The 25,702-nt window shown below is 34.0% G+C and overlaps 2 protein-coding genes across 3 annotated transcripts; both read left to right on the forward strand.

Annotated features, from left to right (window-relative positions):
- The first annotated feature begins 15,916 nt into the window (after window positions 1-15,916).
- Window positions 15,917-18,551, forward strand: LOC147397998 (zinc ion binding protein). Of its 2 annotated transcripts, XM_086447102.1 has the most exons (4): window positions 15,917-16,121; window positions 16,255-17,163; window positions 17,256-17,379; window positions 17,718-18,551. In XM_086447102.1, the coding sequence occupies exons 1-3, from the start codon at window positions 15,952-15,954 to the stop codon at window positions 17,356-17,358; spliced, it is 1,182 nt and encodes a 393-aa protein (XP_086303228.1). In that variant the 5' UTR covers window positions 15,917-15,951; the 3' UTR covers window positions 17,359-17,379; window positions 17,718-18,551. The 2 variants fall into 2 exon arrangements, with proteins under 2 accessions (XP_086303228.1, XP_086303227.1); XM_086447101.1 differs by lacking the exon at window positions 17,718-18,551 and having other exon boundaries at window positions 17,256-17,547.
- A 3,036-nt stretch (window positions 18,552-21,587) lies between these two features.
- On the forward strand, window positions 21,588-24,928 carry LOC147397999 (Adenine nucleotide alpha hydrolases-like superfamily protein). The gene is made up of 4 exons (XM_086447103.1): window positions 21,588-21,875; window positions 21,966-22,075; window positions 23,929-24,047; window positions 24,648-24,928. Exons 1-4 carry the CDS (start codon window positions 21,698-21,700, stop codon window positions 24,736-24,738), a joined length of 498 nt encoding a protein of 165 aa, XP_086303229.1. The 5' UTR covers window positions 21,588-21,697; the 3' UTR covers window positions 24,739-24,928.
- Window positions 24,929-25,702: the final 774 nt, after the last annotated feature.

The raw sequence follows: 25,702 nt of genomic DNA on the forward strand, positions 1-25,702 counted from the left end.
TATCTTTAAAAAAAAATTTCTAGTTGATTTATTACTCGAAATCTCAACAATACATGAGATATTAAAGGAGTGGCCTTATCTGAAAATGATGAGTTACGAGATTAAAAAATCAAGGGTTTTGTGAAAAACAAGCAGCAAAGAAAATAAAAATTGCATATAAAATGCAAATATTTATGTGTTTTGATAGTGTGCTTACGCCTACAGATCATATAAAAAACAATCATTATTTTCTTTCAAGTTTTACATTCCTAGCGATCTCTAATTAAAAAATTGGGAGTAGAGAAAGGATGTCTATTTCCCCCAAAATAGAAATCATCAAACATAAAAAACCTTTAAGAAAATATTACATAATTACCATTTTTGTAACCCTAAATATTTTTTGTCGAGGGGAGCTACTCCCTATACTAGTGCTGCTCAGCATACTCTCAACAAAATACAAGATATTTACAAAATAGGATTTTGGGTAAGGGATTAAATATTAAGGTATTTTAATCATTTTTTATTTGTTCCACACAAAAAACCTTGGTCAACGGGTATGTCATTAGCTTGAAAAACTTCACAATATCTCGAATAAAAACCAAAACCATATGGGCATATAGAAATTACCAACATTTTATTTAAGTACTTGAACTCTATTCTATATCCCTACCCAGCACCCATGGATTTTTTTTCATGGGAAAAAAGAGAAAGTTAGTAAAGATTGATTGATATTTTAATCAATTATTAAAAACAATAATTTTAAAGAAATTACTAAAAATGATTTAACGCGTTGAACTATCCACTGCCCAACATTTTAGGCTTTGGGTACTAAAAGGGGTAAGACTAGATTAAATAACTTGATATGATTTCAAATCTTACTAAGGGTCAATTAGTTCACCTTGTGGCATACAAAAACATGATATGATGCCACGTGGATCTAGATGACAAAAAATCTATGAACTCAGAAGAAAAAATTTAAAAGGTTATTTTTTACCGTTAAATTTAATTTTAAATTTGGGATTTTAGTAGTTGTCCATTTTCAAAACCTTGGCCCAAGCCCAATTTTTTTATTTTTCGATGAGTTTTTCCACGAATTTAGAAGGGTGTGGTGTTGAATTGTTAATTTGGTACTCCATTTCAATTCAACAACTCTTAGTAAGATTTCAAATCTTACTAATTTAGTAAGGAAAGTTTTTTTTTCATAATATCATAGCCATTTTTTATAATTAAAGTAAGTTGAAAAGGGTAAAAAAAAAAAATTAATTTTTAATTTTTATTATTAAGTAATTAATTGAAAATTAACCTTATTTTTAGTAATGTCCCAAAAAATTATGAGATGCCAATCTGTTTTTGTTTTATTTTTGAATCGTGATAATCTGACTACTTCAAATAGCAAACTCAATTGACTACCCTAACGTGACAAGTTCGAAAATCATAGATATGTACTCCTCGAGATACACGGTTGCACTTTCTCATAAAAAAAATGTATCTCAAGAGTATCATGTATTTAGAGCAACACAGATCTACGATTCTCGAACTTGTCATGTCAGGTAATCTATTGAGTATGCCACGTGTGGTAATCAGATTTTCACCACTCTTTTTTTTAGTGAAAGGACAAGTTGTGTTGCCACATGTTAGTATTTGGTTTGATAAATTGTGGGAGAGGTATTTGTGATGGAGGTTTCTTAGACTTAGTATAAAATATGATGTGATGTAACATAGCAAATTGATATTTTTGTTGATTCGCAAATGCACATACGGTGTTGACCAGCCAATTTAATGCAGTGTAATAAAATAGTGGTCTAAACTCAGTCTCACATAGATAAAAAGTTAGATTGAGAATCTTGCTTTTTAATCCATTATAAAAGGTAACCTAGATTATTAAATTAATATGCAAGGATGAAGTAACACTTAAGAGAGTTAAGATTCTCTAGAAAAAAAAAATCTACTATTTTTTATTTTTTATTTTGAAAATGACTGTAATGTTATAGATTTTGGGGACAAATGATATTGAAATAAATAATTTTTCATTTTGACTACAATTTTGTAGAACATAATTTTTTTTTTTCAATTTTAATTTTTTGAAAACAAACAATTAAACAAATAGTAAATTATAACTTCTTGTTAATAAAATAGGTGCAATCAAAATAAGAAAATGAATTAAAAAAAATTAAACACTAGATGCAATCACATAAAGAAAAGAGATTTTATGTGACTCCCTTTAGAGTGAGATACGTTCATGGATCACACCGATTCCACTAAACTCACAATTACAGTTAGTGAAAAATATAAATACCTCAGGAAATCTAATCAGGGTTTTACATAATATTAGTAAAATTATGAAAAATACATTTGGGAACATTTCTTTTGGGGGGAGGAGGGGGGGGATTGACCCCCCTCAAACCCCCCAGTGAACTTATCGTGAGCTCGACCAGCGTGAAGGCGTGGCTTAATTTACAATACTTTCTTATCAACCAATATTATCATACTCCACAAATCACAACATTTTTGTAGGGAAATCATTTGTGAATCTTATCATCGTTTTACAAATGAACCACAAAGCTTCACTTGATAAATCTATGTGAAAATTTGTCTTGAATAGGCATTTCGACTTCGTGCTACATGAAATAATGGATAATATGGTCACATGAAGGTGGTCATGGAGTTTGAGGGGGGATTGACCCTCCTCTAACCCCCCAGTGAACTTATCGTGAGCTCGACCAGCGTGAAGGCGTGGCTTAATTTACAATACTTTCTTATCGACCAATATTATCATACTCCACAAATCACAACATTTTTGTAGGGAAATCATTTGTGAATCTTATCATCGTTTTACAAATGAACCACAAAGCTTCACTTGATAAATCTATGTGAAAATTTGTCTTGAATAGGCATTTCGACTTCGTGCTACATGAAATGATAGATAATATGGTCACATGAAGGTGGTCATGGAGTGTGAGTGTAGGTATAGGTAGAGCAAATGCGATCAAAGCCTACTTGATCAACTTTACAATTAAGGAAGTCGAATAAGAGGTATCATTTTTTACATCAATACAGTACTTTGATCAACTTTTATTATGACATATTTGTACACACCAATTTTCAAAGCCAAGCCTAGACCTAATCTATTTCTAAGGTTAATTTTTGAACAATAGTAATTTTAACATTAAACTTAAAATGTTGATTTTCTAATTAGAAAGTCTTCACTCAGCGGTACTTGACTGACGTGGCATGGACACAAAATCATAGATTCTTTCATCGGGATACAGAAATGCACATTTTTATGAAAATGTTCAATTGTGTATCTCGATAAAATATATCTATATGTGGTTCTGTGTTCATGCCACATCAATCGAGTATCGACCGAGTGAAGACTTTCTAATTAGAAAATCAATATTCTTAACTTATTATGTGTTTTTTATTATTTGAAGAAAATAAATATATTCTTGGGCATTTTTTTAACCTTAGATTGAAATATATTTTATTTTAAAATGTGTTGACAAGAGTGGTTGTCGAATCAATTTCAATGTGAATAATCGTATAAGTGAGGTGTATCTAAATGGGTCCCTTGAAGCTGACAAACAAGATTTAAAAAGTTTGGAACACCAAATTTTGGATTCCCAAACTACTTATGTTGACATATTGAAGTTGGAGAATAAAAAAAGTGTTAATTTCTTTTTAGTATCAACCGACAACTTGATACCATGAGTATGTAGAGGGCAATAATCTAAAGGTTAATTACTAAAACATGTATTGAAAATTGATTAATTACCAAAATGGTGCATTATTCAAATTAATTCTCAAAATGATAATTTGTCATTTTCATAATTATGTTTTTTTCCAAAACGAAATAAAATGAACTGTAATTTTCACAATTTTTGTACTCAAAATACCCTTTTTTAACTTTATATTGAAATTAAAAAAATTTGAAGGTAAAAATGATAACAGATTTAAAATGGTCTTTTTATCATCCAATAGCATATAATATAGTTGGTTTTGATAAATGTGAATGGTGAAAATAGTAAAAAGGTAGAAGAAAAAGAAATGATATTTTTGGCAAGAAAAATGTAAAAAGTATTGTTCATTTTATTTTTACCATTTTGGTATAAAAAAAAAACTTATTTTCAAAAATGATAAATTATAGTTTTTGGAACTAATTTGAATAGTGAACCATTTTGGAAAATTTTCAGTTTTCGTGCTCCTTTTTGGTAATTTACTGTAATAAAAAAAGTGTGTGTGCATGAAACATGATAAAATTCAACAGAAATAATGAAATATCAAAACTATTGCAAGAAAAAATCAGGTCAATTAACCTACTATCAAAATCGAATACTCAAAATATTGAATAATTCAATTTCGAGAACACCCAAATATATTAATGATAGTGTGCGATAAACAAAATAAAAATAAAGGAGATAGAGAAAGCAAATACAATCCACGTATGAATACAAAATATAAGTACGAGTTTACACTACATCAATAAGAACTTACAAAATCCAAGATTAAGTTCATGTCAATCAGTTTTTTGGGGACAATCTATCCGCCCATGAACTATGCAAGACTCAATCCCTACTTAAGCAGGTAAGCAGTTGTTTCAAGGTGCAACCTAAAATTTTAGTAAAAATAACATGATATATAGAGTTATTTTGGATGGCCAAGATCCCGTGACTCATGAAAAATGACTTGTAGAAAAACACATAATCCCAATTGTTTAAACACAAAATCCAATAGTTGATATTTATCGGTGAGACAAGTATTTTTGAGATATGTATTGTCCGGGTACATATAAATCTCAAACATCAAATTTCGTGTTTAAAAGGTCAGGATCATGTCTCTCATGAGTCTTTCTTCATAGTTTTAGTACACATGATATATGTATGTTTTTTGTCCTAAGAAAATATTATGTGACTTTCGGTAATCCTCGGTCAATGGAGAAAACTAATAAATCAGATCGTTGTAAACCTCACATTTTAACCAAGATTATAGGAAGTGATTTTGGAGCTTTGGTCAATTTTTATGGCTCTCATATGCAAAATGAATTTTTCTGTTGATCCCAATTTTGTCCCCATCGAGAGCAGAGTAGTCTCATTAGTATGTGAGTGTGTGTTGACACATATTGGAGAATTGTGTGAAAATCCACCAATTTTCACTTTTTAGATACATGATTGGTTAAATATCATTTTGATTTTATTAGAAGAATATGTGGGTGATTTTTTGTGTGTGTGTGTGTGTGTGCGTGCTTCGTCATGTATCATATGTATTTATCTCCAAGGACGATTATTGCATTTGTTGTTCTTATAAATTTCTTACTTTCTTGATTTATTAATCAGATATGTTGATCTTCACGTTTTCCTTCTATTGATCATCATTGTTTTGATTCTTAGAATGAATAAAGACATCTTCTAATCTCGGCAAGATTTAATATAGAGATCAATAGAATTCCAGACAATTAACTTTCCTTGATGGCCTTGGGACATAAAAAATAAAGGGCGGATCCTTTGTTACTCTTTTTTCTTATAGCTCTCTGTAGAGTATCAACAGTTGAATGTGCACAAAATCATCAAAATATCAATACCCCTTCGTTTAAATTTTCAATGCCCATCTGTATTCAGGGTGTCAACGGGTTGGTTCCACATATACCGAGAACCGTAACCTAAATAAAATCTCGGTTCCGATTCTTATCATTTTCAATTCTGGGTATGAAATCATTGGAACCAAAACCAATCTTACAAAAATCCAACACCTATTGGGTACACGATAAGATAGATAATTTTTTTTTGAATATCCAATAAAATAGACAATTATTTATACATGTAACAATTTAACTAATAATTCCTTAGTTGAAAGTTAGAATCGACAATGAAATGTTCAAACAACTTGAACTTTTGAGAATAAAATTGTAGAAAACCAAGGTATATAATGTTTATTAGTTGTTGAAATTGTATAAACATGTGAAAAATGAATGAAGGTTTGTGCAGAGAAAATGTAAAAATTAAAGATTTCACATTCTCTTTATATTTTAATTTACTTCAAATACATTTACTTTGAGAGATCTTTGTTAATAATTAATTAGAGTACTGATTTTATTATAAATAAAATAAATTTACTACTTGGATGCCTAAAAAAGACCCAAATCTTTTTGGTTCCTTAAGATGGCTACCCATAATCAAACCCAAAAAGGATGGGGTCCATAATGGTAGATAAAAAACTGGCTAATTGATTTTAGGTATATTGGGTAATTGGGTATATATGCATGGGTTAGGTTTAAGAGATAAAATTCTAGACAAAGCGTTTTGTCATATTGGGCTCAAAGTTTCGGAATGACCTAGTTTTTTGTGATGATGGTCTATATGATGAATAACTCATCCTAAAAAAATCAGCTCATTTTAAAATTTATAACCCTACTTTATAAGTTGAAGACTCATAGACCATTAATTTTTTATCGTTAGTTTGTAATCACTTTTTATGGGGTTAGAAGTTTCGGAATGGGCAGATTTTTTACAATGATGATCTACCCACCATAGATATCATGCTCATAAAAAATCAGCCAATTCCAAAATTTTTTAGCCATATAAGAAAGTTGTCTACAATGTTATCTACTGAATTATATATATATATATATATAGGGTCGGGTTCCGTAGACCCCCATTACGATTCACATTGCGACACATCGTTTTGTCTTATATGGGCAAAAATGTTTGGAATGGGCTGATTTTTTGTAAGGATGATCTCTATGGTGAGGAGATCATCCTTGCCAAAAATCAGCTCATTATGAAACTTCTAGCCCTATGTTTACAAGTTGAAAAATTTTAGACCGTCCAATTTTTGTCAATCAATTTTGATGGGGTTAGAAGTTTTGGAATGAGATGATTTTGTGCCAGGATGATCCTCTTATCACATAGATCATTCTCACAAAAAATCAGCCCATTCCAAACATTTTTGCCCATATAAGACAACGGTGAGTCGTAATGGGGGTCGTAGGAACCCCACCCATATATATAGGGCTGTCAACATATAGCTATCCGATCGAATACTGTTATATCCTAATTCGAATCCGAAAAAAAAAATACTATCCGAATTCGAATTCGAATTCAAAAAATATATTGGATATCCGATAATATCTGATCCGATCGGAGTTTGCACAGTCGAAATCCACATATTTCATCTGAAAACTCCCATAGACTCAGATCGTAGAGAGAGAGAGAGAGAGAGAGAGAGAGAGAATATATACCTGGGTGCTCGCCGACCGGAGTAGACATGTCGGAGTTCGCATATTTGAAGTGAAACCCATATATTTTCTTCAAAAAATCACTCCAATTGATTAGATCGAGAGAGAGAGAGAGAGAGAGAGAGAGAGAGAGAGAGAGAGAGAGAGAGAGAGAGAATACCTGATGCTCGTCGGCTGGAGAAAATCATAGTCATGGAGTTCGATCGAAACGGAAACCCACCATTAACGTCCTCTGTTGTTTGTGTTGAAGGTGGGTTCATTTGAGAAGATAAAGATTTGAAAATAGGTTTTGTTGTATGACACGAATATATAACCCCATATATTTGCATATATAAAGTTTTGTTGTAAAACAGAAATACATAATATATGTATTATTTTTGGAGCGGATATTATCGAATCGGATATCGCAATATCCGAAATTGTATCCGAAACTCATTCGAATGTAAAAATGACATCCGAATCCGATATCTAAAATTTTTGGATAGCATCCAATTTTTCGAATTCGGATTCGAATTCGAATTTCGGCTATCCATTGACACCCCTATATATGTATGTATGTATGTATGTATGTATGTATGTATGTATGCATGTGTGTGTGTGCGCGCGCGTGTTAAATATGACCAGTGCCACAAATGCACGAAAGTTGAGTTGGTATTTGTTTTCAATGTGGCACTCTTATCAATTGTGGAAAATGTGTCTCAAGCACTACTTTAAATAACTTTTCTCCCATCAACGGAAATAGATGGTCATTTCCTAAAAGCTAGTTTTATATCCAACAAAATTCTTAATGAAAATTTTATTCTATTAAAAATCTAGGATGTATTTATAAAGAGAGTTTATCATGAGAATTGAACTTCCATGAATTCAACTCTTGAAAGTTTAGTTCTTAATATATTGACGGTGAGAGTTAATTATAACTTCAGTGTTTGGATGTTTTTGAGAGTTGTAAAAAAGTCCCAACTTTTAGTGTTTGGTTGTCTATGACTGTTGTAAAAAATTTCAAATTGATGTGACAATGTGGACCATTTCAAAATGTGTGTAATGTCCTATTACTATCTTATAAAATTTTATTTTGAGGGGTATTTATGATTGATTGTGCATGAAAATAGGGGATGTAGACATAAGATTTTCATTTTTAAATATCTCTCTTACTTTGGGTTTGAAATCACCACCATTCTTTTTTGGAAATAAGAGTGAATGGGCACCCGAAATATAGTTTTGTAAAAAATTGTTTAGTAGTGACTCTCGTATGAATAAAGTCCACTGATCCACCTTAGATCTAGGTAAAGGGATCTATATTAGGGAGTAGGGAAGGTATTTAGGCACCTCATTCCCTCCACCATTGATGGTAACTTCAGATTCGGTCAATTTTGAAAAAAAATAATGAAAATTTGAAAATAATTGATTTGTCCTCTCAAGTACGGAGGATTTTGATTTCAGTTAAATCGCTAAGAGTTTTCTTATAGTTCAAACCTTTGGAAAAATTTGAAAAAGGTGTGAACTTTTTAGTCGAGGGCCCATTTCCATAGAGAAATGGCCCAAGGCCTTAGTCTCAAATTTTGTAGTGTGTGCATTAGTGTAGAAATTTTGAAAGTGTTTTGTTTTAAAAAACTCCTCAATCTCTACCTTTTCAATTAAGTTGGAGCCCAATCTACCGAAAGTAGAAGATGTTCTCTTGAAACCAAAGGAAAAAAAAGAAGTAAAAAAAACAAAATAAAGGAGAAGAAGAAGATGGGTGTTTGGGAGGGAGCAAGAGAATACTTTTCTTTCATTTTTTATCCAAACCTTACATTGTTATTGACTTAACCTTCTTTCCCCTTAAAGGGCAAATCTTATTTGACTTCTCTTGGTGCACTCGTATAGTAGAGATTAGGGTTTAGTTGGTAAATTAAGGGAATAGAGAATGAGTAGAGAGAGTTGAGAGTGACTTTTTTAAATCAAGTCTTGGGGGATAAAGCATGAAGGGAAATTATGTTGAGAATAAGGGATTTTATAGATTTTGGAGGTGATTTTTAGGGATAGAATGAGGTGAAGTAATGAAAAATAGTAAAATGGTATGAGTTTTGTGAGAGGGGGGTGTGGCGCCCCGCCAAACGCTAACACAAATCCCCAAGTCAGATCCCAAGGTACTAGGTGACACCTCGAAATTTCGGCACGGTTTTCTCTATTTATGTTAGCATTCCAAGGCGTTCAACCTACACCTAATAAACGACATACAATTCTGCATATATATATATACAAAATATAACAATAGCGAAAGCCTACATACATCATATAACGAACGATAAGTCAAAGTACGGAAGGATAACAAAACACAGAATAATACAAACATCTTCACTTTAACAGAAGTCCTAACACTCAAGACAAAATTCATAATAATCCTAGACAAATTGACACCACTAGGGGGTATAACCCCAATACTCACGAAGTGACAGACTCTGACTGTCTATCTGACCTACCATATGATTCTCACTCATTTTTTACACCTGTTTTGTCAATCTCCGGATCTGAAACTATAAAAAGGGATAAGGAAATAATGAGTAACAATGGTTACCCAGTGGGGAAGCAAACAATTTATGTCAATAACCTCTTCTAATATAAATGAATAAACATACTAAATCATTTTAAAATATATAAAATATTATAGAAGAAACTATGATTAACTGGTATATATAGTCAAATATAAGCAACTAAATATTTTAAAACTGATATTACATCAACCAATAGTACTCATTATAGCATTTTCTTTTTATACAAATCTAATTGATCAAATAGAAACATTAAACTTGCATTTCATTTTATATATTAAAATAAGGTAACATATACATAATACATATGGTAGAGTAGTAGAATTAGAGAGTTGGGATTCACGACTGGATCGCTCCCAGTTAGTACATGATGTTACAATTGTTTACTGGCTTTTAGTTCCTGATTTTGTGGTCAGTCGCTGTATTTACCACGTTTGGTTGACCATTTATTCGGATCAGACTGGCCGTTTGACGTGATCGTAAGCAATGAGCATTTTTTCAATGTGTCAGAACATTCGACAATTATAGATTGTTAGTAATCACTGACTAATCATCTTCGTCTATGTCTATCAGGCGTAAATGTGATTTCCAAATATACAAACCATTCGTATACGACTACCTTTACAGTACAAGTTCACTGGTAAAAATAGAGAGGAATAAACCCGGATTCCTTCAGGCATTCACAAACTTTTTAACAGCTCACAAAATAGCTACATATATATATATATATATATATATTATTTTCATTTGAAAACAAAAGAGAAATTAACAATACAAGATTGAGAATGAATATCCAGTTTCTTACCATGCAAATGTGGTCAACCGGCCTAAAATAAATAACAGAATGAAAAGGTAAACAGCACCTCGTGCTAACAGAAAGTAAATAAACATGCAAACAATAACATTATCCCTAGATATCCGTTCACCAACCTACGCACAACACAACAATGTAAAATGCAGACATCATCCCTCGGGTGTGACTTTGACATTTTATCGTCTTATATCCTTTTTTACTTTTTTTTTATTTTTACCATTTTCAATCTTTCAAACAAAATATTCATTTTCTGATATTTATCAACTCAATTTGAGTTTATTGAATATTAAAATCATTTTTTCAATTACGAAATTCATTTTAATTAATAATATTGAAAAGGTACAATACTTAGATCAAAATAGGGTCCGAAAGGTGCACATGACCCAACTGATAGAAATAGCCCGTTGAAATATCATACCCACGCATAATTTGTTAAAAAATACAGTTAAACATATCAAATATGTAAGTTCTGACATGAATATGAAATAACTGATTAAATTCTATATTTTTTGAAACTTACCACAAATTTTTAATAAAAACCTAAATGCAATTTTCACAATCTACGATTACTAATAGAAATTGAAAGTTCCTTACCATCTATAGACGACGGAATTGAAACACGTGCACAAAAATCAAGACGATCGACACGAAAATCGAGATGGATCAGATTTCGAAGTAATTGATTTTTAAATTTGACCTGGTAATTTTGAAGATCTTGATGTCGTCATCCTTTCTCCTTTCTACTACGGAAGACGGTTTAACCCCGAAATGAGTGAAATCCGAGGTCAAAGTTTCGAAATCCCCGTATATATATACGACCGATTTTTGACAATAGAGGGTGAAAAAAATTAAAATGAAGGGATCTTGGGTGGGTTTTGTAGATGTCGAGGTTGCGAACCTTTTTTCCTTCTACGTCAGTCATTGACGACGAACCGTTTGCGAAGGATCTGAGGTGGAAGATCGAAGAAAAAATGATTTTTTTTAATAAAATGGGTTGGCTTATTTTGGGTCATTTAAAACGAAAGTGAATAGTGAAAAAATTAAAAAAATTTATTTATATATATCTTGGGACAAAATCGGTATTTTGCCTATTGTTTTGATCGACGATAATTTGACCATCCGGACTCCAAAATTGATAAATGAATACTCTATTTTATCTAATTTTTCATTTTAGATCTAATGGTATGGTCAATTTTCACAAATTTTATTTCTAACAAAAATTTACATTTTTTACCTGAGGTGACCCATAAAATTGACGTCATTTTCGTTTTTGACGATAATTCGACTTTTTGTGCCCTAAAAATTATAAATAAATAGTCCATGTTTAATAATTTTTCGTTACGAACTCAATGGTATGATAAAATTTTAAAAATTCTTGCTCTAACAAAAAGTTATTATTTTAGTCTGATCCGACTCGGTAATTGAGGATTTTACAACTTTTCTGTTTGGATTCACATTTGAGCGTGCTTACAGGTTAAAGTATGTTTTTAGATCATTTTGAATCCAATGGTGAAGTCAGATTCCATTAAAAATGATCAAAAATATTATAAAGTTTTATCCTTAAGTTTCACTTTTTAGATTTTCTTAAAATTTCATTATTTATTTCCTCGAGATACGAATCGAGAATTCAGGATTTTACAGGGTGTGTGTATAAATTGAGAGTGGTAGAAGGGTATTTATGGAAGAAGGTGTAAATTGGTTATTTATGGTCCAAATGGGTTAGATCTTTCAACCCATATGGGTTGAGTGTTAAGTGAATTTTGATTAGAAGTGTAGATACGTGGATTTCGTCATTACGACGACCACATCTACTATGGTTTGGAGTCTCCATCATTCATGTTGTAAGTGGGTGTGAATGGTTATCTGATGTACATTTTTCAAAAATGACATTTTTGGTATATAGTGACTCACGATGGATAAGGATTGATCGGACCTTGAGATTCGGGGTAAGCGACTCGATTGGAGAAAAGGGAAGGTGTTAGGCACCCTTTTCTCTCCGCCAAGTGGCTGTAACATCAAATAACTCGATTATTTTGATTTTAAAAAAGTGAAAAATAAAGTGTTACGTGTGTGCACCCTAAGTAGGGATTTACTTTCGACTTAATCATAGGATCATCTCATTGAAAGAGATGATCCTAATGGATCATTTGCCTTGAAGTCCATTACTCCCAAGTCCATTTAAAACAAAGTGAAGATGAGAGAGGATGATAGAAGAGGGAGGAGGAGAGGGTAGAGAAAAAGAGGGGGGCTATTTTTGTTGCACCCACCTTGAAACTTCAAGGTTTTATTTTCTTTTCTCTCATTCCTTTTTCTTTTTCTATGTCTTCTTGAGTTGAGTCCTTGGTGAGTTATGAGAATGTAACTCTTTTGAGGTTAGTGTGAGAGAGTAATGAAAAGATGAGTAGAGAGAGTAGAGTGATATTTTTAAGACTTAGTAATAAATTTTTTGTGAGAGTTGGGAACCATTTTTGGGAAGAGGAGGGGGGTTTTTATAGATGTTTGATGATGGTTTGAGGGATGTAATAGGGTGAGAGGTAGGGATAGTAGAGAATGACATAGGTTTTAAAGGTGGGGGGTATGAAATTAGGAGTTGGGAGAGGGGTAATTATGTAATGTAGGTAAATGGATTGTGTTTTGATCCAAATGATTTGGGTCTTACCCAAATCATTTAGGTGAAGTGTTTGGTAAGATGAGATGATGCGTGTTTAAGAAGGTGGTTGATTGATTGAGTGATGTTTGGTTTAAGAGAATGAAGGGTGTAAAAGGGTGGTTGGGATGGTGAGGGAGATGGTGACATGTGGCAAGATGTGTAGATGTTAGGAATTTATATTTAATTGATGAGAGAGATTGAGTGTTTGATTTGAGAGAATGGGTGTAAATTTATGTTGTAGATATGGGTTTATAGGAAATGATGATGGTAGATTAAGGAGAGATATGATGATGGTAGGTTAGGGAGAGGTGTGGGTTGGAGGTGTTTGATTTAAGAAAATAGGGGTTAGGGACTTATGAGGGTAGGTTAGGGGAGGGTGTAGGTTGATGATGTTTGATTTGAGATAATAGAGGTTTATAGAGAGTAATGAGGGTAGATTAGGGGAGGGTGTGGGTTGATGTGATTTTTTAGAGAAAATGTGATGTGGGTAATTAATATTTTAGAGAAATGTGATGAGTGGGTGGTTTGATGAGGGAGTGATGACATGTGTCATCTTTTGATAATAAAAGAGTGATCGGTTGATGTAGGTTGTGATTTAAGGGTTAGGGATGTGGGTTAGATATGAATTGGATATGGGTTTGGGCTTAGGGGCATTGGGTTTGGATTTTAGGAAATGTTAGGGATTTTTATGAATTGGTTTAGGATTATTTTGGATTGGGTTTTTGAGGATGGATAGGTCATAGGATTTTAGGTGACATGAGATTGAATTTTAAGTTAGAGGGGGGGGGGGGGGGGTGAGGGATTGATTTTGGAGAGTTGAGGGCTTATGGGCTTTAGGTGGGCTTAAGGTCTCTTCGGATTTGGAAGTGGAGAGGTGGAGGGTATAGGAGGTGGTGGGCGTCCCAAGTCTCGTTTTTTAATTTTATTTATTTTTTGTGATTTTTGAAATCATTGGTTAGATCAAGATGCCATGTGTTGGCAAATCGAACTTTTCAGGACTCGTTGGTAAATTTTATTGAAAATTCGTCATTTTCGATTTTAGGAATGGTGTGGCGAATATTGGGAAAGCGTAGGGTAGGCCAAGTCCTTTTGGTGGGCCTCCTAGACCATTAAGAGGTCTTAGGGGCATCAGTTCGATCAAAAAGTCACTTTTTAGTGATTTGGGCTTTTGAGGTTCGTTGGTGAATCCTATTGAAAAATCAGTATTTTTGGGCCTTTTTGAGCGTGGGCCCGTTCAAATTGGGGTGTTTACAAGAAGGACGAGGGTCTAAGGGAGTGATTGTAGATTGAGTGATAGATGAGTTGAAATAAGTGAATTTTAGTCAGAAAAATGAGGTGTGTAAGCAAGTGGTTGTTAATTTTTTGGGGAGGGTAGAGGATGTGATGACATGTGCCCAAAAAGAATTGATATGGTGTGTTAGATGAATTGGGGATGTGTGAGGATGGCTTGTAATGATGGATTTAAAGAAAATGATGAGGGTAGGTTGGAGAAAGGTGTCGGTTGAGATGTGGGTAAGTGGTTTTTTTAGAAAAAGGTGCTGGGATTAGGTGAATGAAGGAGGTGGGTTAAGGTGGTGACATGTGTCACACTTTGATGATTGGTTGTGATTTTTGAGCTTGAGGTAATAGTTGGATAGTGAGTTGAATAGGTATGGTGCTTAATTTTAAGTTCAATGGGCTTAAATGGTGGGTTAAATAGGTACAGTGTTTGGTTGGACTAAGGTTAGATTGAGTATTAGGGTGATGATAATGTAGAAGGAGGATGAAGTAGGTCTTTAGAGTAGGAAGGGGCCTTCAGCTATTTATTTGAAAAAATAAATTAATTTTTTGAAGATTTAGATTCTATGGTTCATTCTAATTTTTGTAGATGTCGAGGCACTTTGCATGGAGGGCCTGACCAAATTTGGATTTTTAACGGGAAAATTAATTTTCTTTAACTTTTTTACTAGATGTATGATTGTATATTTTCTCCAAAGTTCATTCTATCACCTAAAGAGATTTTTGTCCTAGAAGACCTCCAAGGGAAAAAAAAAAGAAAAATGATCTTCCCATCATCAGCAAATGTTATTCTGTCAAGATTACCCCCACCTCAAAAATAAAAAACCAATTTTCTTTTTGACAATTTTTATAATTGCAATCAAACAATATAAATCCTTTTCCCATGATACAATTCTCAAGGAATAAAAATTTCTGTGAAAACTCTCTCTTTGTAAACACATGAGTCCTTAATATTCTCTAATAAACAATGTCTCTGAAAAATGATACATCTTCAAGAGTAATGATTTTTTGACTCCCCAATCCGACATATTCAAAATACTCTCCCGACGTAGCATATGCTACAATCATAGATCTTTACTCATTGGGATACACAATTACACATATTTATGAGGATGTGCAGATGTGTATTCCAAGGCATAAAATCTACAGTATTAACACATACCACGCCATGAGAGTATTTTGAATATGCCACGTGGGGGAGTCATGTTATCACAACTCTAACTTCAATCGTAGAGATCCTGAAGTTCGCCAATATTGGAAGGTCATATAGCAGTTTAAAATACTGAAAATATTTTCAAATAATTAAAAACAAATTTAATAGAAGTTTATTTGAATATACCGATTTGATTCGTCAGATATCGAGTTGACTCGGCTAATTGGATATCCGAGTCGAGTCGTGTTTTAAAACAGTATACAACTCCACAGTAATAAAAGCTGCGCGGGAAACAAAAGTTAGAGCGGGAAAGAGCGAGAGATGGAAGACCAAGAAGCAGTTTGCAGCAGAGGAGGAGGAGCAGAAGCAGTTCTGAATCTTCAACCCAACTCTTCAATCTCGATCGCGTATCACTCTCTCTTTGGCTCTCACGAGGATCTTCTCCTCCTCGAGATCGACAACAAGCTTCTCCCACACATCCTTGACAGCAGGTACAACAAATCACCCCCAATTTTTCACAAAATTTATAGGGTTTTATCTCTATTTCCTCCCAATCTCCAACATTCTGGGTTTCAAAATCAAAATCAAATTAAATATCAAGTTTCCATGATTTCTTCTTTGTAGAGTCATAATAAGAGGAGAATCCAACGAAGAAGCCGTTCTTTGTACTCCTTCGACAACTTACGCTCTCAAATTCGTTGGAAATTCGAATTCAATCTTCTTGATCCCCCCATCAGATCCTTCAAAATCAATTGTAGAAACAGAAAATGAATCTGTCGTCGCGTCTGTCCTCAAATTGGCTCCTGGAAATATGGAGCTTGTCGAGGTCGCTCCTCGTCTCGACAAGCTTAAATCACTCCTCACCGAGAACCCATACAGCCCTAATGATGACGATGATGATGATGAAGAATATTTGGAAGAATTGGGGATAAAAGGTAAATTTGGGTTGTATCGATGGGACGATTTAGTCGCAAGGGTTCAGTCGAGCGATGCAGAATTGAGGGATGGATTAAGGGGTCTGTCGGCTGTGGAGATTAATGGGTATTGGAGAATTGTTGATGAGAAGTACATGGGCATTATCTTAAGCATGCTCTTGCACAATTCGGTGTTACACGGATGGTCTTTTGATGGGCTCATAGAAGATGTAGTTTTGGGTGTGATGGAGTCTGATGGGTTTCTACGAAGGATTGTGCTTCATTGTTTGGAAATGTATGGAAGTAAGGTGGATGATGAAAGTCATCTATGGAGTTTAGACAAAAAACGGGTTTGTGTGCATTTTGCCCGAAATGTTTTGAGTGGAGGGAAGAGGAAGATGGAGAGTTTCATGGAGGAGTGGATGCGGAAGATCCCATCGGGAATGTCGGCAAGTTTTGAGATGTTGGAAGGAGAAGTTTTGGTAGAAATGCTTGGAGTCGAGACATGGGTTCGTGCCTTCAGTGTCTCCTCTTTGCCCTTCATACCTGCTGAGAGATTTGCGGTGCTCTTTCGAGAGCGGCAGAAGTGGGAATGGAAGGATTTGGAGCCCTATATAAGGTTTTCTTGAATCACTATCGATTTCTTTGCAATGTTTGTTTTTTGGTGTAGGTATAAATTCCTTTGTTTTGTTGTTGATCTTTGACTTTTAGGGATTTACGTGTACCTGGTCTCTCTTCTGAAGCTTTGCTCCTCAAGTACACTCGAAGAACACAACCTACACCAGATGCTGAACCTATTTTTTGTGCAAGATAGTTGCACAATTTATATCTTGTGGTATATTCTGCATTTTTGTGTGTGAATCATCCTTAAACTGTTTTGCACAAGATGGAATGGCTTTAACTAGGAATAATTTTTTGTAGGCATCTTTATTTTCTTTTGATTTGGTTGCCACTGAAATTCCTCTTAGGACCTAATATCTGAATGATATCTCCATTTACTTTATTTACTGTTCCAATGCATATAGTGGCTCTAGGAAAAACTGGCACGATAGGAGTTGCATCCATGACCTCCAAGTTGCATTGCAATATGCCCATGAAATGAGCTACGTGTCACAGAAATAGCCCCTTGTTGAATAGTGCTTGTGTACCACTTGAGCTAATCTTCTGTTACAGCTGAAGTCAGCCTTAGTCCAATGAGTTCCTCAAACTCTCTGATGTTATGGTTTGCGGAGCCTGATGGTATTGGTTAGCAAGGAATACTGTTCATCATCCCACAATTTATAGCCGGTCGAGCTCGTTGAGGGTGGCAGGGGGACATTGGCTCCCCTGCCAGGAAGATAGGGTTGGGGGCAGAGGTCCCGAAAGAAATTTTCTCACGGGTTTTTTCATAATTTCATTGGTATTATGTAAAACCCAAGTTAAGTTTCCTGGAGGGTATATATATTTCTTTACTCGGTGAAAGGGTGTAATCTCTGACAGATAGTTTTCCCTTCATAGTGGAATTGGTGTGGATCCGTGGATGTACCTCAATCTTGAGGGAACCACGTAAAATCTTTGTGTTTCAATGTGTGTTTGCATCTTGATTTATTTTCTTCTTTACCGTTCTTGGATTGATTTCTCTACAACTAAGACACTCATCCACTCAAGAGAATAAAAGTGATATAAGAAGAAAACTTGTATTATTCACCCAAAGAGGTATGGGTGATCCCAAAGGGGATATTATCACCAATGATGACTTCTCCCCCTAGATTTAGGGAGGATTATCTAGAAAAATCCATTATTGATTACATATTCCATAATTTTTCTAAAATATCTGGAATTATCTTGGACCTACTCTATAACATTCCATTGGTATACACAACTGTTCTAGATTCTTCCACACTTTTGTGGATTATTATACTTTTTTTCTAGTATATTTTAGAGCTTTCTAATCCGTTTTCAAAATCTCCAGCTTCCTCCTGATTTTGTGAAGGGGAAAATCTCATGTCGCACCACGAGACCGTGACATATGGATCCAAGCCCCTCACAGTTTATTTGTTAATCACTTGCATCATTTGAAGGACCTAAAATACATTTATATGGTTCTGGTTTGGGAGCAGTTTGATTATTTGTTATAGGCATAGAATATTGGCTTTCTAAGGATTTGTGATGGTGTTAAATTGTTCAAGGGAATAGACTTCAACATCATGGAGTTACTATATATCTGGAAGGTTTTCTAGTCATCCCAGCTTATAACCTCAAAGTGAAGATCGTCTAAGACCTAGCTATTCCCTTCACACAAACCAACTTTGTATAAATCTTTCCCTAATGTGCTCGTTCCCTTCTACCATGTTCCATTTTATCTTAATTCTACATGTAGGTAAAAGATCTTTAATTCACCCCCAAACTCCAATCTCGTTGAAAATTTTCCTCTCGGTTTCTGCAAAAAGGCTATAGGAGGGGTTCCTAGTCAAAGATCCTCCAACGGTCAAGTTAGCAAAAATCTAGAAGAATTGAGATAGAGAACGAGTCAAAAGTCCTTTACCTATGCACTGATTCATTTATTTATAGATTCTTAGTGTTCTTCTTTAGGCAACCTTCCTTGCGAAGATCTTGCCAATCTTTCCTTAATTTTAGTGTCATTTTATATTGAGGACCTTTTTAATATTCTCCTTCACCTTTTTGTATTGATTCATATCTCATTCTAAAGATCTTGGAAGATCCTCCAATGTAAGCATGATTCTTCCTTTGCAAGAGTGGTCACTTGGCCGTATTCAACCGAGTGCTCTACTTTAGCCACGTGTCACCCTGATTTGAGTTCTCTTTAGGACATAGAAGAGTTGATACGTGGACCTACACTATGTTGTGGACATAGAAGAGTTGATATGTGGACCTACACTTGGTATATGTTTTTTGAGTGCAATTATGCACCTACACTACATATTATGGTCTCCCTCTTGTGGGCATTGGTCAATATGTGAAAAAACTTGGTGGTGGTATCTTCCCTTCAGTCTCTTTGATCTCCTGTAGAACCTCTTTCCTTTCTTGATCCACTTTCCAAACTCCTTATTCCACACTTCGATCCTCCCATGAAGCCCTTTTCAGCTTTACTTTAAAGCATTGTCCAACTCTACCCTCAATAACAATGACCCACCTTTCACCAAATCTTTCCACACATGTAGGATGTTTTAACTAAATTTTCTCGAAAAAAAGAGGAATAGATTGATCCTTGCCTTCCTCGTTCACAAGAAACATATCGAATTTAGGACTAGATAACCATCAACAAATTTCTTCCAACATTGTTCAAAACTTCTTATGCTTTTTGTTGAATGACTATCCCCATTATTTTTTTCCTGAAGAGAACTTTATCACGTTATAGTCTTCATGTAAGTGCCATGGGCATCCTAGGGACCCACTATATTCATCATGTTCATCCCAAAATTGTGTCCCTCAACCTTGTATCGACACAATAGAAATTGAGAATGTACTTATAAATGAATCTTCTATAGAAATGAAAGTTCCATCCCACTTGATTAAAAAACATCCGAGCAGAGCCAAGTGTGAGGGAGACCTTCAAAGTAAGGTGCTCATTTACATCACCACATATTGATGATTCTCTTGGTCCAATTTTGTATGGTGATATAAAGACATGACTTGACACGAGTGTAATGTTAGATCATTGGAGGTGACAACTTTTATGGTATGCTATACAACTTAATTCGATTGGTCCATATGACAATCTAAATATGCATCGAATGATACCCTTGATAATAATTATGAGTGATGCTACACTGACATCCTACAACATTGTTTATGCAGAGAACCATCGATTTTTCTCGAGTGTACACTACTCATATCATGAGGTAAAACATCTATGGTTTTGTGCACACCACCACGTTAGCGCAATGTTGTAGGAAATCAGTGTAGCATTTTTCAATAATTATAGTAAGGATAAGTTAGGCATTAATCCTTTTAGTTTTGATGAATATTTTAGATATCCCATGCTTTTTCGAAATAGTGACATCACCCTTGACCTTTGTCTTGTCGTGCGAGACAAAATGATGTAAATGTCCTTGTATTCAACCTTTATCCAAAAGCCATCATCTAAAATCTTTAATTGTTTTTGAGATCTAAAGGAAATAAAATCTTGAGGTTGAATTTATTTATTATCCTAGAGGTCGAAGTTGAAAGCATTTAGATCATTTTATTAGTCTATCATAGAAGACTGTAGTGAAGGACATGTCAACACTTTGAAAGCACACTCTAAATTTCCCTAATTATTTAGAGACCTAAATGATAATGATATTGATAATTAAGAAAAGCATGTCATGAACCATGCCTGTCAATGGATCAGATCGATATCAAACTTGTTACAAGTATTAGACCCTGACCCATTCATATATGAGATATTTACCGGGCGACCTCTCTTATGTAAATTTATTACAAACTCCCTTACATCAAGAACCTTACTTTATGAATAACGTTATTTGACTAACTTAGTAAGATTTCAAACTTTACTAAGAGTCATTGAGCCCATATGAATTATCAACGACACATACTGGTAGATTGCATGGGAAAATTTATAATCAAAATAATTTTTTTTTAAAATAATTTTTTTTTAAATTTTACTTTATAACCTTGCGGCATCAGAGCATCAGGTCATATTTTTGGATATCATAATTTGATGTGGATGGAATTCACTCCAAAATTTGTTAAGTAACAAATTAACTAATAAAATAAGGTTTGGTGGGTAAAAAACTTCGTAAAGTAGGATTCCCCGGAAGTTGTTGGAAGTCAGAATTTCAAGGGCTAGATAAATCTCTATAAATATTTCAAAGACTTGGACAAGGGGATGGGTTGGTCTAAAACCGATTCAATAAGTTATCATATGGAGTCCTGATGGAATCCAAATCATTGATCTATAATTATTAAAGGACCCACTCATTCTGTCTTATTAAAGGAGTCCCTCATCTCATCTATCTCTAGATCTTTCAAGAAGCTATCATTATTCTCCTTATCTCCATATTCTAATTTAAACAAGGAATGTAAAATATTTATTATATATAGGCCAAGTGGCCCTGCCACTACCACTATAACCATTTTATTGTCCTTAAACCCTAATTTTCAGGGTGTCACAGAGAGAGAGAGAGAGAGAGAGAGAGAGAGAGAGAGAGATGGGAGAATCACGTACAATAGGGATTGGGATGGATTATTCAGTAACAAGCAAATCAGCCGTACGATGGGCAGTAGATAATCTAGTGAACGATGGAGATCGCATCATCTTAATACACGTACTATCTACGAAGTCCGATCATCCACAAAAGAAGCTTTGGGGAGAAACCGGATCATCACGTACGTCTTTCCCTTCTCAGCATTTCTTTCTTTTTAATTAATTAATTAATTAATAATCTTCTTATAATTTTAAAATCTGTAATATTTCAGCTTTGATTCCTCTTGAAGAGTTTAGACAGATGAATGTGTCAAAGATGTACGGACTCACTCCCGATGCAGAGGTTCTTGACGTTCTTGATACTGCCTCAAGGACTAAAGGGGTAATTTTTCATCATTAAGGACAACCCAATACGGTGTGTATACGTGGCACGTTTTAGTTGGTGTTTAAAAACACCTCGGCCGTTTATGCAGTCGAATGTATTTGTTTCTTAATCATATTGTGCCACGTAGACACCGTTCTATCTATAGAAACAGGACACCGTATGGGATCTCTACTCACTTTTCATTTTTGTTTATAATCGTAAAATTTGAATGATCTGTTACAACCTGCAGCACGTGCCATGTTATTTCGCTCCCCTGTTGTACTAATGTTTGTCCTTACATACGGTGGGGCCTACACACAAGTAAAACATAAGAGGCCAACTAGCCTTACTAACAATTCTTGGATCACCTTGTGATTCAATTTTAATTTTAATATGTGGAAGTTTTGTAGCCGTCTTTTTTATGAAATCTAGAGGGCTGTTGTGTTGGATTGACAATTGATAATCGCTTTCAGCAAAACAGCCCTTAGTAAGATTTAAAAATCTTACTACGTTAGTAATGAAATTTTTTCTCTTGAATCTCTTTCAACCTGGCGCATGTGGCATTCTATGTCGGTTTATATTGTCCTGCCCATGTAGTGGGCCCTACACACCATGGGTTAACCCTGAGCGTTGAATATGAATGATTGGATCATGGGCTTTATTTTTATGATTACGAGTTTGATAGACTCAAAGCCCAAACATAGAGGCATTTAGGTCATTTTTCATAATCTATAAGAGATGACAAAGGTCAAAGAGCTCATGTCACCAGTTTGAAAACATGGGGGATATCTCTAATATTCCCCAAAATCTGAAAAAAGGAGTTATGGAGTTAGATAACGTAATCAGCACCAGGAGTAGATGATCACATTCCATCTAGGTCTTCTCGCAAGGTTGCGTTCCTGTATAGGTGGCAGTCATCGAACAGGTTGCTGAACGAATCTCGTCTGGCTGAGCTTTGACATTATTATTAGAGGCACTTCTACTATTTATGTGTTCCGTTAAATGTAGGAAAATCAAATTTAGGGAGTTGCTATTGGCACCCCAACTTCTATTTATTACACCCTAATTAAAAATAAAGAAATTAGGGTGAATCCCCAAATCGTGCATTGAATATGCCAAAATTCCAGTTTGGGCATACTGTTCATTTTAATTCCCAAAACATGCACATGATCATTGTTCACTTTTTGCATGTCTACGGACTTGTAAGTTCGTCACTAATAAATTTATGAGTTCATAGATGCGTAAAAATGAACAGTTAACCACGCACATGTTTTCGTAAATAACATGAACAGTGTACCGAATTCATAATTAGAACAAAAGTCGTGCATATTGTCATAAATATCTCAAGAAAATAAGTGAATGACTAAGAATAAGTAAAAATTGGGGGTGCCAATAGAAACTCTCTTGTTTTTTTTTTTTGTTAGATTTCTATTTTTTGAGTTTAGGATTTTATATGAGTCTAATTATACTTAAAATTGGAGGTGCCAATAGAAGTTCTCTTGATTTTTTTGTTAGATTTCTATTTGTTGGATTTAGGATTTTATATGAGCCTAATCATAATTGCAAACAACTACTGAAATTATTGAACCAAGAGTGTTATTATGTTTTGTAATGTTGAGAGTATAATTTGAGCCAAACTATTGTCTTGTTTGAAGTGCGTGTTTTAATCTTTAACTGGAGTGTGATAAATAATTTAATAGATTAGGGTGTAATAATTAAAAGTTGGAGTGCCAATAACAACTTTCTAAATTTAAGGTTATCTTTGGGTGTTATGCTAATTTCACAATAAATAGGGAGTGAAATAAAAATTCTTTTTTCTTTTAAATTATGAAAATATGAAAGTTGATGTGTGTGTGTGTGTGTGTGAATAGGTGAAGGTGGTGTCAAAGATATATTGGGGTGATGCAAGGGAGAAGCTCTGTGATGCTGTTGAAGATCTTAAGCTTAGCTCACTTGTGGTTGGAAGCAGGGGCTTAGGAATGATTAAAAGGTCTTCTTCATCATACCTTCAAATTCTCAAAAATATTTCCCCCTTTTTAAAATTATTTATTAAGATATATATATATATATATATATATATATTTATATTTAGTAATATTAATGTTTTTCTTATTATAAAGTAGATTAATAGATCCTCAATCACAAGACTGACCATGTTATTCACATATAACAAACATTTAAATCATTATGAAAATTAATTATTTTACATTTAGAAAAACAAAATCAATTAATTCGGCCATATTTTCAAAATATTTGACAAGTCATCTTTGATCTCGAACTTGTTAAAAGTGATGGACTATCACATTATCGAGACTTGATTTTTGGCAAGTTTTAAAATCATGATTAAGGAATTGAAACTTGGAGTTTTTTTTTTTTTTTTTTTAATATTTACTTTAAATAAAAAAAATTCATTCTAAGGTTACTAATCGATTAAAATTTAGAGTCGTGCCAGAGTGACCTCAATTCACACTTTGCTGACATGGAGGTGCATATGTGACCGACCATATATGCTTTTCACTCGTATCTCGATGTGTGTGAATTGAGGTCAATCTTTTTATTCTAATGACACTCTAATATGAATGTAATGCAGGGTTTTGCTTGGGAGCGTAAGCAACTATGTTGTGAGCAACGCTACGTGCCCCGTAACAGTTATCAAGGGTTCAACAATGATCAAACCATAAATTTTTTTTGCTTTGTTATTCTACAAGGAAGAAATGAGTGGTGAAGGTCATGGAAGAGTATTGGATAAGGGATTGCTTTTGCTTTTATTGGATATTTTTGAATTTTCTTGCTTAGGAGTATCATTTGAGTGTGAACTTTTATGTATTATGGAACTTTTATTATTCTATATTCTATATTCTATATTCTATATTAGGTGGTATACGATAAAGATATATTTTTATTCTTCTTGTCATTGTTTATAAAATAAGCATCTTATCTTGTACCCATGGAGTCATAATCAGAAATGATCGTAGCTTCGTGTGGAGGAGACACATTTTTTTTTGAAGTGGGGTCTATATGACTTGCATGGTGGGTTCAACATAAAGGTGGTGTTCGCTCTTTCTTAGTTTTTAAAATAATTTGAAGGTACAAGTCGATTTTAAACATAAGTTATGATAACACTCATAGACTTTAACCAACTTATCATGTCATGTATATTACTTGTTAGGGGTTAAAGGAAAAATTCCATACCTGAATTTGGTCATAGTCGCCTGAGTATTTAGACCTTGGGCTATATATAAACCTGGGGCAATCCTCACTTTACGTTGTGTGAGGATGAGTTAGGCTACGTTAACTTCTACATGATATTAGAACCGGTAATCATAAGAGGCATATTACTCGTGAGGGGGAGTGTAAGCGATAATCCCATATCGCCTGAGTATCAAGACTTTGGGTTATATATAAATTTGGGGCAATCCTCACCTTACAATTATATGCCCTTGATCAGATTAGGAATCCTAAGTCTAACTATGAGTTTAGGTTGCATTGTACACATTACCTAGAAAAAAAAAATATTTACTATCACGATGAGAGAAGGCAAAGTATGGGGCTATTGACACCAAAATTTTCTTTCAAAGTAGAGGTTTTTTTTCTCTTTTTCTAGAGTTACTATTGGCACCCTAATTTTTTTTACTTATGACACCC

This window comes from Akebia trifoliata, chromosome 7, assembly GCF_017979445.1.
Source record: "Akebia trifoliata isolate Shusen 1 chromosome 7, ASM1797944v1, whole genome shotgun sequence".
NCBI lineage: Eukaryota > Viridiplantae > Streptophyta > Magnoliopsida > Ranunculales > Lardizabalaceae > Akebia > Akebia trifoliata.

Coding starts and splice junctions, on each gene's coding strand:
- LOC147397998 (XM_086447102.1), top strand. CDS start 15,952: ATGGAAGACCAAGAAGCAGTTTGCAGCAGAGGAGGAGGAGCAGAAGCA. Junction 16,122..16,254: donor CCACACATCCTTGACAGCAG/GTACAACAAATC, acceptor TCTTCTTTGTAG/AGTCATAATAAGAGGAGAAT. Junction 17,164..17,255: donor GATTTGGAGCCCTATATAAG/GTTTTCTTGAAT, acceptor TTTGACTTTTAG/GGATTTACGTGTACCTGGTC.
- LOC147397999 (XM_086447103.1), top strand. CDS start 21,698: ATGGGAGAATCACGTACAATAGGGATTGGGATGGATTATTCAGTAACA. Junction 22,076..23,928: donor CTGCCTCAAGGACTAAAGGG/GTAATTTTTCAT, acceptor GTGTGTGAATAG/GTGAAGGTGGTGTCAAAGAT. Junction 24,048..24,647: donor GGCTTAGGAATGATTAAAAG/GTCTTCTTCATC, acceptor AATGTAATGCAG/GGTTTTGCTTGGGAGCGTAA.